The sequence below is a fragment of the Dipodomys ordii genome, unplaced genomic scaffold (genome assembly GCF_000151885.1).
Source record: "Dipodomys ordii isolate 6190 unplaced genomic scaffold, Dord_2.0 Scaffold62, whole genome shotgun sequence".
Taxonomy (NCBI): domain Eukaryota; kingdom Metazoa; phylum Chordata; class Mammalia; order Rodentia; family Heteromyidae; genus Dipodomys; species Dipodomys ordii.
Genome location: NW_012267278.1, coordinates 3,797,853 through 3,813,022, shown reverse-complemented (window position 1 = coordinate 3,813,022; position 15,170 = coordinate 3,797,853). Strand labels below are relative to the sequence as shown.

The following is a 15,170-nucleotide window of genomic DNA, read 5'->3' as shown; positions in this document are numbered from 1 at the left end:
CTGATTTCAGTATATACTACAACAAAAAATTGTAAAAGAGGGGTAGGCATTGAAGCCAGAAAGAACTGGTTGAAAGTCTTGGTTCCACTATTTATTTTGGAACTACTGGCACAATATCTAACATATGTAAACTTCAATTACCTCAACTGAAAATAACTCACATATGGATTTATATGAATGGATGTAACACCCACATTGTATAGGTTTTGAGATAATGAAATGTACAGTATAACCCTGGCATATGGCAACTTGTAACTGAAAGGCCCATACCGCTACCAGGATCACCACCATATTAGGACACTGCTGTGCATATTGTAACCATTATCTTATGCATAACTTAACATCATACAAATGTAGTACAAACTTTTATATCTCTGAGTTTCAATCTCTTTACTCTAAATTCACTTGTCTTGATACAAAAGGTACCAAATCATGAAATTCAGCAGCTTATATTTTAGTATTCACTTACATGAAATAAGAAAAAAACAAAGTCATTTTAGGACATTATCCAAAATACATCTAAAACTTAATACCAAGAGGTGAGCATGTCTCAGACAGGTATAGCACTTTCCTCAGTACTACTACCATTAAATAAAATACTGATAAACTGGATTTTAAAAAATATTTCCAACAAAAGTCTGAATTTCTAATATATGGTACATGCTCAGATGCTCAAAATTCAATATTTTTTAAAAAAAATAAAGAATCTAGGAGCTGGGCACTAGTGGTTCACACTTAACTACTCAGGAAGCTGAGATGAGGATCACAGTTTGAATAAGCCAGGCAGGAATTAAACACCAGAAAACTGGAGGTGGCACTATGTCGGAAAGTGGTACAGCACTAGCCTTGAGCAAAAGATCCCCGAGACAGCACCCAGGCCCTGAGTTGAACCCCCCAAGCCCTGAGTTCAACCCCTCATGGACTTACAAAACACACACACAAACTCACACACAAAACAATCTAGAAAACTGGCAAAAGATAGGGACAGAAATTTTGTTAAAGAGAACACAGAAATGATTTTTTTTAAGCAGATGCTCAACACATCATTATTAAAGAAATATAGTAAAAAATCACAATGTACTACCACTACATACCTACCAAAATAATTCTTATTAAATGTGACTTTAAGCTGGCAGTGATAGCACAATTCCAGGCCAGATCCTGTCTCAACACCCTACCACCTCCAAGTGATACTTTATAGTATTTTACAGAACACTAATAAAGGTTTATGTTGAGGTATGAACCAAGAAGATGGTTACATACTATAATGATTATAATAACACATACCCCATAGTCAACTCTATTCCTAGCTTAGTATTAATGAGCTTTTGTAGTTTTGGTGATAAGACATTTTTTGTGAATAAAGAGATTTTGATTTGTTATATATGATAATTTATAGCTATAGTCAGTGACCATCAAGAGATGAAAGAATCCCACTAAGAGTTTCTACTCATTGAAACAAAGTGATCTTTTCTTCTCTAGTGGCTGGGGTTATAGGCACAGTCTACTATGCCCAGCTTGATACTCAATTTTCAAACAAGCAGCCAAGAGAGTATGTGCCTCTAATCCCAACACCAGAAGGCAGAGTTATAACAGCTTGGGCTACATAGGAACTTGCAGGCCTGTTTGGGCTATTTAGGGAAACCTGGTCTCAAAACAAACCTTACAAACTATTAATACTAGTAAACATTTTTTAAAGATTCTTAATTTTAAAAAAGCACAATGCAGAATATTATTAAATATGAGTAAAGAACTTAGAATATAAATTTCATTGAATATCGAATTTCAAATAAAAAACTTACACTGTCAATCAGACTATAAATCATAATACAGAATTTTACTGAATCACATACATGACATTCCATTAACAGTGATAACAGGTATTATGAGAACTGAGAAGAAAGAATATTGTTGTTTCCTGCTTAAAAAGGGCTTAAAGGGAACATAAAGCAAAAGCATAGGGATAACAAGGCAAATCTCCTAAAATATAGTAGTATCTGGGACCAGGACCTCACACTACTGATGCAAGAATAACAACAACAACAAAAACTATATAAAAAATAGCCGTAAAACATTTACTGTACATTGAATAGAACATCATTATGCTAATAAATTTATTGACTTATACAAAAACACATATTGTAATACAGTGGTAAATGATAACAGAAATACATATAAAGAGTTAAACCGGTGACTCATAGCTGTAATCCTAACTATTTAGGAGGCTGAGATCTGAGGATCCTGGTTGGAAACCAACCTGGGCAAAAATGCAAGTGAAACTCTTATCTCAGATTAACTAGCAAAAGGCTTATAATTGGAGGGTGGGCCAAGTAGTAGAGCTTGAGCAAAGAAAAACAAAGTTAAGCAAAGGCCAGCTATCTCCAATTAAACACCAAAAAGGCAGAAGTGGAGCTGTGGCTCAAGAGGTAGAGCACTAGCCTTGAGCACAGAGAGGCTCAGGAACAGCATTCAGGCCCTGAGTTCAAGCCCCACAACCCCTCCACTCCTTCCGCCCCCCCCCAAAAAAAAACTAATGAAATAAGTGGTCAACAATGACTAGGTCTTTTCCATTCCTCTTTTAAACTATTAAATGTAGAATCAAAGAAAAGTTAGAGAATTCATTATAGAGCAAATCAACCTTCAGTCTTCTTTGTTATCTTATTAATACTATGTGGTACAAAGTAAAAGGAACCAGGGCTTTACACAGAATATACTGCTAGACTTTACCAACAATGATATATGCATCAAAAACACAAGAGATAAATACTTCAAACTGACAGGTGTATTTGGCCTAAGATATACCTATTCCTGTTAAATTACCACATACACAGAAAAAGCCAGATGTGGCGCTGTGGCTCAAGTGGTAGAGTGCTAGCCTTAAGGAAAAAAAGCTCAGGGGCAGTGTCTAGGCCCTGAGTTCAAGCCCCAGGACATGGGGGAAAACATATATATCCACACTTTTATAGTAAAAAAAAGACCAAATTAATATTAGTGCTTTTAGACTTTTACAGTAAATGGTCTTTTTTTTTTGTGGGGCCTGAACTCTGGGCCTGGGCGCTGTCCCTCAGCTCTTCAGCTCAAGGCTAGCGCTCTACCACTTGAGCCATAGCGCCACTTCCAGCTTTTTTTTCTTTTTGCTTATGTGGTGCTGAGGAATCGAACCCAGGGCCTCAGGCATGCAAGGCAAGCACTCTACCACTGAGCCACCTTCCCAGATCCTATAAACGGTCTTGGTAGTGGGGAATGAAGGAACAAGGAAAGGAATGGGAAGGAAACTATCTTTTACAGAGGAAAGTAGACTTGAAAATAAGCAGTAGTAGTGTCTGAAGTTCATTTTTAATATTCCTAACACTAAAAAATAATAATTAACATTTGGAAAGCTGTCATTACTATAGTTAGGGACACATAATCTCAAAGAAGCAGTGTCTTAATTGAGACTATGATTAAAGAAAAGCACTCTTGCAAATAATATCCACATATCTGGTTTAAAGTTTGTTTAGTCTTCTTTAAATTATATTCATTCTAATTCTGTCTAGACAATACCAAATATATTTTGTGACATACTAGCAACAGCATTACAGGTTAGCACTATTATCGGCCTTAAGATTTAGATCATGCCTATAATATCCTAGAGCAACTCAGGAGGCTGAGATCTAAATATCACAATTTCAAGGCAGCTGGAACAGGAAAATTCATGAGACTTTTATCTTCTATTAGTTATCAAAAAAGCAGAACTGAAGCTGTGGCTCAAGTGGTAGAAAGCTAGAAAACCAGCCTTGAGCAAAAAATGCTAAAGGACAATGCCCTGGCCCTGAACACAGCCCCAGTTCTGGTACAAATAAATAAACAATTTCTGCGTTTTTATTGTATCAAACTATAAAGACTAATACAAGAATAATGTGGGCTAGGAATGTGGCCTAGTAGTAGAGTGCTTGCCTAGCATGCATGCATGAAGCCCTGGATTCAATTCATCAGTATCACAAAAAAAGCTAGAAGTGGCTCAAGTGGTAGAAGGCTAGCCTTGAGCAAATGAAACTCAGGGATAGTACCCAGTCCCTGAGTTCAAGCCTGAGGACTGGCCAAAAAAAAAAAAGGGGAGGGGGAATAATGTAATCAATATTTTCTTCTGGAAGTCAAGAACTTTTTGAATGTAAACTTTTTAATTTTGGGGGGGGGGTCAGCTGTTGGGCTTGAATTCAGGGCCAAGGCACTGTCCCTTAGCTTCTTTGTACTCAAGACCAGTACTCTATCATTTGAGCCATGGCGTCACTTCCACAGTTTATGAGTAGTTAATTGGAAATAAGAGCCTCCTGGGGACCTTTCTGCCTAGGCTGGCTTCAAACTACATCCTCATATCTCAGCCTCTGAGTAGCTATGATTACAGGCATGATCACAGGTACCTGAAGAACTTGTTTATCTTTAGGACATACTTACATAAAACAAATTAAGCAGGACTTTAAGTTGTACAAATAATCAAAGTAGTAAAAACAAAAACAAATGAATTTTAAAAGGAGCTATGTGACATTGGAAAGTGAAGTTCTGGCAAGTTGACTACCCAGAAGAAAGCAAAAAAGGCACAAAAGTTAAAGCCACTGGCCAGCACAAAATAAATAAATTAAAAAAACAATGAAGCAAACAAAACAAACAAAAAAAACACCCTTTGAGAGAAAATATAGGATCTGGGCCCTAGTGGCTTCATGCCTATAATAATAGTTATTCAGGAGTCTGAGATCTGAGGATAGCAGTTAGAAGCCAGCCCAGACAGGAAAGTCCATAAAACTCTTATCTCCAATTAACCACCAAATAAAATGGAAGTGGCCTTGTGGCTCAAAGTGACAGAGTGTAAACCTTGAGCACAAAAGCTCAGGGGGGCTGGGAAGGTGGTTCAGTTGTAGAGTGCTTGCTTTGCATGCATGAGGCCCTGGGTTCCATTCCTCAGCACACATAAGCAGAAAAGGCCCGAAGTGGCACTGTAGCTCAAGTGGTAGGGCACTAGCCTTGAGCTGAAATGCTGAGGAACAGCGTCCAGGAGTTCAGGCCCCACGACTGGCCAAAAAAAAAAAAAGCTCAGGGGCACCCATGTCCTAAATTCAAGCCCCAACATGGACAACAACAACAAAAAATAGGAAGTGTTGGCTAGGAGGCTAAAGTTTTCATTCATTATTGTTAGGCAAGTAAAGTGGTACAGATGCTTAGGAAAATAGACTGGCAATATGATATTTCAAAAGATTATTTAATAAACAATTACACACAACTGCCCAATGACTTTATTCCTAAAACTTTACTCACAGTAATTGAAAATAAATGTCCACTAGAAATTTATACATGAGTGTTCGCTGCAGCATACATTCATAATAGCCCAAAATAGAAACAATCCAAATGTCTACCAGCTGGTTAAGAAGATAAACAAAATGTTAAATTAGCATACAGTGAGACATTACTAAGCTATAAAAAATGAGGTACTAATATTTTACTATAAGAATGAACCTTGACTATATATGGACATGAAATAAACAAAGGACTTTGCATTATATCGTAATTACTAACTGCTTAGAAATATGCAGAAAATAACAAATATCAAAAATATGCAGAAACAATTTAGAATATCCTAAATTTAACAAACAGTATCCTTTTTAAAAATTATTAAGTAGTTTTACAAAGAATGCAATTCATTAATCAGGTTATGAATACAATCATTCTTGGTCAATGTCCCTCCTTCCATCATTCTCCACATTTGTCTTTCCCAACCCTACCTTCAAATTACATATTTCAATACTTACGCTATGTACATTGACTATAATGACCACATGTGCTTTCTACCTTCTCCCCCAAAAAACACATTTCCACTTCCTGGTATTCATTTTGATAAACAGAACAATAGTTACAGCTTTTAGTCTGCCAAATAGTATTCTTTAAATAAATAACCTGTTGGATATCAGAATTATACATCAATAAAGTTGGTGAGGTTTTTTTTCCCCCTTTTTTTTGTGCCAGTCCTGGGACTTGAATTCAGGGTATAGGTGCTCTCCCTGAGCTTCTTTTCTCAATGCTAGCACTCTACCACTGGAGCCAAAAATCTACTTCTGGCTCCTGTATAATATATGAACAGGGGACTGTATATAGAATCCAAATTAAGTTCATACATCCCAATAGTATTATTTTATTTCAAGAGAATAGTCCAAAACTCCAGTTCAACAGGTCATATTATGTTTCTTTTCCATAATTCAAATTTTAAAATAGTTAAGAATTGTTTTTTATTACCACAAAGCAATGATTTTTTTAAAATATGGTTTTAAGAGAATTTTATACATCAAAGTCTGATGTAATTTAATTTATCCATCTGAGAAATAGAAAAGGATTGAACTAAAAACAATTCTGCAAAGAATACACTAGCTTGGGTGTAGTCCCTGGGCTCCTTTGTGCCCAAGGCTAGCACTCTACCACTAGAGCTACGGCTTCACTTCATCCTTTTTCTGTGGTTAATTGGACCTAAGAGGTCCTGCCTGGCTGGCTTCAAACCACAATACTCAGATCTCGGCCTCCTGAGTTAGCTACATGGGTGAGCCAACAGCATCTAACATAACACTTGCTGTCTCATGACCCATGCCTCATGAATAACTATTAACCAAACTACAAAAATGAGAAGAGTATGGTACTAAAACTTAAAATGAGATGCTTAATTCAAAGAATTTCATTTAAGAATTCAAGAATGGGGGCTGGGAAGGTGGCTCAGTGGTAGAGTGCTTGCCTTGCATGCCTGAGGCCCTGGGTTCGATTCCTCAGCACCACATAAGCAAAAAGAAAAAAGCGGAAGTGGTGCTGTGGCTCAAGTGGTAGAGCACTAGCCTTGAGTTGAAGAGCTGAGGGACAGCGCCCAGGCCCAGAGTTCAGGCCCCACGACTGGACCCAAAAAAAAAAAAAAAAAGAATTCAAGAATGGCAGTGTCATTGCTCAGAATGAATTGCATCTAAGGGAAACTTTCCTCATTGCACAAAACATGAACTACAAAAGTATCTATTGTGACCATTGTTTAACCATCCCAAACTAATATTACTTCTTCATTATTTATGCTATGGAACAGAAAGGCTTAGAAGTTAAAAGTATGGATATCTTCTTTAAAAATGACAATGATTTGGGGGAAAGCAAATTTGTTAATTCTACTCGATTAAGCATTCTTGAAGCAATGAAAAAGCAGAGGTTACACTTTGATGTGCAAATCCTTTTGAAAGCTACTCTACCCTGTTTTATATGAAGCATCTGTAGCTAAAATGAACACCTAGTGAAGATAGATGCTACATTACATAAGCAGACGTCAGAACTCTCCGAAGCTGATTCTAAGTTACTTTAAACATGAACAGAGTCAGAAATTAGCTATGGCTTACCTTCTTAGAAGCAACAGATAATTATCCTCATCATGATGAAAAGCTAAATGTAAGCTAAGAGAGGTAGTTTTCCTTTAGCAAAGCTCTGCTTTAAAATGTAAACTTCAAGACTTTAATTAAAATAGGAAATGCTTTCTACAAGTAGTAGAAACACTTTTCAGATTAGTGAGGCAAAGAAAAAAGGATGATATAAGGAAGAAAAGATGAGGCAGCAAAAAAATAAGAAAGAGGGCAGGAAAAAAGATAAAAGGAAAACCAAGGTAGACTTACTGAAATAGATTCTTTAAACAAGCACAATGAGCTCTTTCCTACAGTGTATGTAAAGTAACCTGTTTATATTTGTTTTACAAAAATAGACAAAATATTAATAAGCATACACTAGAGTACTAGGTCTTTAGCTTTGAAAATATGCTATTTCTTAATATATATTATTTCCCTGCATTTCTAAATTTCTTAGTCTTTTTGTTTTGGTCAGTCCTGGGGCTTGAACTCTGGATCTGGGCACGGTCCCTCAGCTCTTCAGCTCAAGGTGAGCACTCTACCATTTGAGCCATAGTGCCACTTCTACATTTCTAAATTTCTAATTTCACAAAGACATGAAAACAAATTCTAATATGGCTAAATGTTCAACAATAAGTAATTTATATTAGCTTGATTTCTGGTTCATTCACATTAACGTGACCAGTAACTATACATAATTTATCTATGAACTCAATAATCATTTGAAGCTGTGATTGATATAATTTCACTAATACAATTTCAATTAGTTTGTTATGTATTCATAAGTATGTCCCAACATGCATGTGGCACAGGCGGACGACTTTCACAAAAGATCACATCCACAAGACATGCAGTCATCTTAATATGATTTTGAAATGTGAATTCAATCCTACTGAATGTATTTATAATTAGATTTCATTACTAGGGATCTTTCTCTCTCAGCCTTTCTAAATTCTCTAAGCAATACTCTCAAATAGTAAGTAGTTCCTTAAACCAGCATTGACTTTCCTTTATATCAGTCTTTAAGGAGGACATTGTAAAATACATCTATTCAGTATGCAATATACTCTATAAAATTTTCCATTTTGTAAAATCAGACAACGTAGCTAAATATTTATATCTGACTATATTTCTTTTTTAACATTTTTTATTATTATCTTTAAGTAGTTGTACAAAGAAGTTCCCACATTCGACAAAACAGCATATGAATACAAGATGTCAGACAACATTGTCACCTATCCCAACATGAGATTTTGTGAAAGGCGTAGGGAGGGGCATCTGGCCCCGCCTGACAAACCCAGCAAGAGCAAAACTAAAATGTTTTCTTTTGTTCCAATGAGAAATCTAACCTTTTCTTCTAAAGAGAAATTAGAGTGCCAATACCTTGTCAGACTGTATTTCTTAACTGAGAGTTACGATTCTAATATATCACAAACTGCAGAGGCTACTAGCCAAGTTACCAAGTTATAGATGGTCTGAATCTGATGTCAATACTTTTTGTATATGTGGTATCAATATAATCTGTGTACATGTCAGCATTCCTGTACATATAACTGTACTTGCTTCATCTCAGTAATTATTATTTGAAAAATTGCATGGAACTACAAAGGAAAGTAAATATGAAATCCTATAAAACCTTGAATATTCAAAATCAGAAACAGGACCCAACAACTCTGATATCCACTTAAGACTGAAAAAAAGAAGATAATTAGACTTTCTCTTTTCAATAGATTTTCTTTCTAATATTCACAAATGACTCTGACATTATCTAATATTCTCTTATATACAACCTTCTTGAAAGTATTAGCATTAGTAATTTTTAAAGTATGACTATACCAAAAGCAACTCTCATATTTACCCAAAAGAAGGAACCACTACTAAGAATCAAAGCCTAGTAATTCTGTTCTTCCCTGACAGGTGTTATGTGTTTTGGCATGGTATATGAAAATCATTTATGAGAAGAACAGGAAAAAATTAGTTGTTTTCACTATTGAAATAAATGATTAAGCAGATTTCTGAAACCTGAAATTGTCAATAGGATGAATGATCATCCTAAGAAATATTCTAGAGGCTATCATTACATAATATAAAAAGAACTGAAATAAAAATGTTAATAGGATATAAAGAAGTTAATCAGGGCTTTAGAGAGATATTTCTGAATTAGGTTGAGGGAATGAACATTCTTTGGACAAGGACTAAGCATAGGTTGCTATGGCTAACATCATATGAGACTAGTAGTATCAGGAATCTAAGGTACAGGTTATCCTGGCATTTGATAGGAGTGCTGACAATATTCCATAGGAAGTCTCACATTAACTGTGAGTGCTGTAAAATATAAATGATAATAAAAGTGAGAAAATAAACTTTAAAATACTTTCTTCTACATATTAAACTCACATTAAAAAGGGAGGCCATTATGGTTTTACTTTCTGCTCAGGCATTTTCTTTTCTTTTTTTTTTGGGTGGTCCGGTTATGGGGCCTGAACTCTGGGCCTGGTCACTGTCCCTCAGCTCTTCAGCTCAAGGCTAGCGCTCTACCACTTGAGCCATAGCGCCACTTCCGGCTTTTTTCTTATTGCTTATGTGGTGCTGAGGAATCGAACCCAGGGCCTCAGGCATGCAAGGCAAGCACTCTACCACTGAGCCACCTTCCCAGGCCTGTTCAGGCATTTTCTCTACACAGAGGAAAGATAATAAAAAGCTTGATAGGTATGAAAACTGAAACTCAGTCTCAAATGAAAATTAAGTAAAGGGGAAAAACTAAAGAAATAAAAAATTTTAAATATAAAAGACAAGCTCTGGAGCCACACTACATAATCTGATTCAAATACTGACTCTCCTCTGCTAGGCACTGGTAGATCACACTTATAATCCTAACTATTCGTAGAGCTGAGATCTAAGGATCCCAAATGGCAACTAGCCTGGACAGACAAATACAAGAGACTATTATCTCTAATTAATCAGCAAAAAGCTGGAAACTGAACATATGTCAAAGTGGTAGATCACCAGTCTTGAGCAAAATAGTTAAGCAAGGGACCCTGAGCTCAAGCCCTAGTACTGGCAACCCACGAGAAAGGGGAGCTTACTTAATTAATAGATAGGTGAACCTGAACAAGTTCCCATTTATCAATATTAATCTCAATTATTTCAGTTTTTTAAAAAATAAAACAATATTAGTGCATAACAGAGAGGCCAATAGTGATGAGAAAGTAAAAAAATCCAGGAAAAATAATTAAAACAGTATCAACCACTAAGTACAACAAATATTAATTATTGTTACCATATATAGTTAGCTTAAATTACTATGCCTGTTTTTAATTTCACAAGTACTAAATGAAACAATGACCTAGCTTATTTTGACTATTTTAATTGGGACTAATACCATTAACTTGGCTCATTTACATTTTTCTAGCTATAAAGACAGACATAATATTTCCCATCAGGTTAATCTGAAATTACTAGATAAGGCTAATTTTTAAAAAGCTCAAAAAGTAGTCATGTTTATTCTCAATCAATGCTCTAAAATCAAAACTGCACATCATCTGCATCAAATTGTTCCAACTCCTATACATTATGGTTTTAAAATCTGGCCCAAAACAGTTTACATTGCTTCCATTAAAAAAAAACAAAACAAAAAAAAAAAAACCTCAAAGGCAATAATTAAGCCTAAATAGATCTGAGTAGTAGCTTACTCGGTAATGGCTTCCAAAACTTGCTGTGTTGGGCTGCCACCTACAGGCTTCAATTTACCTATTGCTTTTTAAAGGTGTGAAAGTTTTAGATGAAACAATCAACACCAAGCAAATTATTTACTAGGACAAAGTCTGAAAACATCTATAGGACACACGAAAAATAAAATACGGTTTGTCCTTATGAGGATTTATGCTTTATTCTTAACAGAGAAAATATATCTATTTCAGGAGAACAAACAATGGTGAAATGCTGAAAAATTACTTATGTATTGCACTATACTTCTTGATATATTAAAAATGGAAATGATATATACCTAGCTTTCATTACAAAACAAAAGACTTCATAACCATTTTGTATTGACAGGTAACCTTATTAAATCACCATTTCTTAGATATATGTTCTAAATAAGATTTTGGCTACATTTCTGAAACACTTCCTGTCATTAACCTCATTTCTAGAATACTGGCTCATACTGAAGCACCTGGATTTCAGGAACACAAATCTGAAACTCACACACCATACTAAACTGTTATGTAAATGACAGAAACATGGTCTGTTTCTCTAAAGAGCTTTAAGAATTTAACTTATCACTGAATTTCTCTCATTTGATTACAGTAATTTTGAGCCCATGATAACATACTACAACAGATAAAAGGAACAATTTTCCAACATCTTACAGGGCTGGGAAGGTGGCTCAGTAGTAAAGTGCTTGTCCTGCATGCTTGAGGCCCTGGGTTCCATTCCTCAGCACCACATAAGTAGAAAAAGCCCAAAGTGGTGCGATGGCTCAAGTGGTAGAGCACTAACCTTGAGCTGAAGAGCTGAGGTTCAGGCCCCACAACAGAAAGAAAGGAAAGAAAGTCTATCTTACAGAATACCAGCAATCACACTTTTTTTTTGGTCGGTTGTGGGGACTGAACTCTGGACCTGGGTGCTGTTCCTGAGCTCTTCAGCTCAAGGCGAGCATTCTACCACTTGAGCCACAATGCCACTTCCTCCTATCAACTTTTGATAATTATGTTTTTAAAACACTCTCAACTTTCATATTCCAGAATTAGGTCTGGACTTAGTTCTTAAATTTTTCATTTGTTTAAAGTACAAATTATATAAAATCTTAGCTCTTTAGTTTCCTCCTATTTTAAGTCAGATGATTCCTGTTAATAAAAAAGGGGGGAGGGCTGGGAAGGTGGCTCAGTGGTAGAGTGCTTGCCTTGCATGCATGAGGCTCTGGGTTCAATTCCTCAGCATCATATAAGCAGAAAAGGCTGGAAGTGGCACTGTGGCTCAAGTGGTAGAGCGCTAGCTTTTGAGCTGAAGAGCTGAGGACAGCGCCCAGGCCCAGAGTTGGGCCCCACGACCAGCTAAAAAACAAAACAAAAAAAAAAAACAACACAAAAACAAAAAAGGGGGGGGAGTCTGCAAATAATCAAATTGTATAAATAACCACATCTGATTACAGAATATCTCAACCATACAAACCAATCAGAAATTAGCAACTAAAATCTGATGTTACTTTCAGATCATACAATTAGGAAAAATGAGTATAGGGGTCATCTTCCTTTGGTCAGGCCATGAATAAAAACTCAAACATGCAAAATAGGAGAAATGAGAAAAACAAGAAAATGATAAATTAGTAAAAGCAATAGCTCTTAAGACTTCCATAAAATTTCTTCACAATTCAAACTTCTATTTAAAAATAAGAAAGTGGAAAGAGTGTAGAGCCAAAAGAAAAGTTATTATCAGTCAACTGAGAACCAAAGAAGACCTCAGGCTCTCTGCCTCTCTCTGTTGAAGGAGAAACTACCCAATCTCCTCATCAGTCAGCAGGCAATTCTGTTCTAAGAATCTCAATCTGCCAGCCAGATCTGTTCAAATAAATTTTAAGAACTCTACTACTTTTCCACTTTCTAACGGTAGAATTTTATTTAAAAAACAAAACAAAACAAAAAACAGTAACACTCTTGAGCTGGGCCAGGTGGCACACACCTGAATCCCAGCAATCAGGAGGCTGAAGCAGGAGGACTGAGTTTGAGGCCAGCCTGTGCCACACAACAAGATCCTGTCTCAAAACCAATCAAACAATTCTCAAACACACACCCATATTCTATCTCCTTGCCCCTACAGTATGTCCTGTATTTGTATTGCATAAATACTAAAAACATGGACTTTACAAATACTGAACCAGTGTGCCAAGGGGAAGTAAGCCTTCTGAGTCATGTGTTCAATACCCAATCAGCACATGACTATGGTTTATGTGTTTCAGACTAAAAACAGCATAATGCTTAGAACTAATTTGAACAAGAAAAATCACCAACACACAAGCCACAAAAATACATGTTTTAAGAAAGCACTAAACAAAATATGAAAAGGGCATTTATTCTGAGACTAATGGCAAAGTGTTATTTTTTTCCAACTCATATGGTTGCTCATCAGGCAAATCAATTACTTTACTACTCAGTACATCTGTGAAAGACTAAAAAAAAAAAGCTTCAAGTATTGACTCAGGGATTACAAATAAATTGTATCAAGTAGGTAAATCAGGCAATACTAAAAGTTACCATAATCAGTATCAACTCTATATAAGACAAATATTCGATTTGTCATTGTAGTGCCAAACTGATTACCTCCAAAATGACAGTTCTGAAAACCCTAGAGTTATTTGCTACTATGAAACCAAGAGTTGTGGACTAGAGTCTGAGCTTTTCAAAAACTGAGTAATTTTCTCTGGACTTGATAGCCCATGATTGAACAGAAATGGAGGCTAGACCCTGAGGTCAGCTTGAACATAATGAAACCCTGTTTCAAAATAAAAACAGCAAAAGTACTTTTTCAAAGTACTATATCTTACCTGATATATTCTAAAAGGGATATAACGAAATCCATTTTCTTCTGCAGGATATTCCATGAGTTTCCGGTTGATGGCCCAAAACTGGTCAAATCTGTCTGAAAGATACAAATTACATTATTAAAAATGAGCAATATAATGGAATACACCTTGTTTGAAGACAGGAAGTTTGTTGAAACATCTTCCTCATCATTTATACAATAGTTTTTCTAAGTCCTTTTCTTTTCTTAGAAGATATTTTTTCACAGAATCCCAATCCAGGTGTCAGTGGCTCATGGCTATAATCCTAGCTACTGAGGAGGTTGAAGACTAAGGATCATGGTTCAAAACCAGGCCAGAAAGAAAAAGTCCATGACACACTTATCTCCAAAACCACCAGAAAACTGAAAGTGAGGCTGTGGTTCAAAGTGGTAACGCGCTAGCCTTGTGAAAAGGCTCAGAAACAGACCTAGGCCCTGAGTTCAAACCCCACCACCAACACAAAAGAGAGAGTTTGAGAGCATCTCAAAACCAGATACATGACCATTGTATAAGGCAAAGAACACTGTGTAGTAACAGAGATCTGGCTCTGATACCAATGTTAGCCAGAACCTGTATAAAAAAGAACCTGCATAAAAAAGGTATTATATATTTGTAGACTAAGAAAGCACTAAATATAAAAGTATTAAAGGTTTTGATGTGGAACTGACACTGCAAACTCTCAATTACAGCTAAACATCAGACTGACTAATCTTTTTTTTAATGTTTTGGATTCACTGAATTCTATACTATGATCTAATTCTACACTACTAAAATTTACACTAATATATAAGACTATAAATCTAAGCCACTAAATTCCACAATCTAGTGGTTTAAAAAAAAAGAATTCTAGCCGGTTAGCAGTGGCTCACGCCTGTAATCCTAGCTACTCAGGAGGCTGAGATCTGAGGATCTCAGTTCAAAGCCAGCCTGGGCAGGAAAGATGAGACTCTTATCTCCAATAAACCACTAGAAAACCGGAAGTGGTGCTATATCTCAAGTGGTAGAGCGCTTACTTTGAGCTGAAGAGCTGAGGGACAGGGCCCAGGCCCAGAGTTCAAGCCCCACGACAGAACAAAAAAAAAAAAATTCAGGGCTGGGAAGGTGGCTCAGAGGTAGGGCGCTTGCCTTGCATGCTAGAGGCCCTGGGTTCGATTCCTCAGCACCACATAAGCAAAAAGAAAAAAGCCAGAAGTGGCGCTGTGGCTCAAGTGGTAGAGCGCTAGCCTTGA

General features: G+C 36.2%; 1 protein-coding gene across 2 annotated transcripts in view; it reads right to left on the bottom strand.

The window, feature by feature from the left end:
- Atg5 (autophagy related 5) overlaps positions 1-15,170 on the bottom strand; it is a 75,825-nt gene that overhangs the window by 17,374 nt on the left and 43,281 nt on the right. For both annotated transcript variants that reach the window (XM_013022439.1, XM_013022440.1), the window contains one exon: positions 13,924-14,018. In XM_013022439.1, the coding sequence (XP_012877893.1) occupies positions 13,924-14,018 (95 nt within the window). The remainder of the gene's footprint in view (positions 1-13,923; positions 14,019-15,170) is intronic.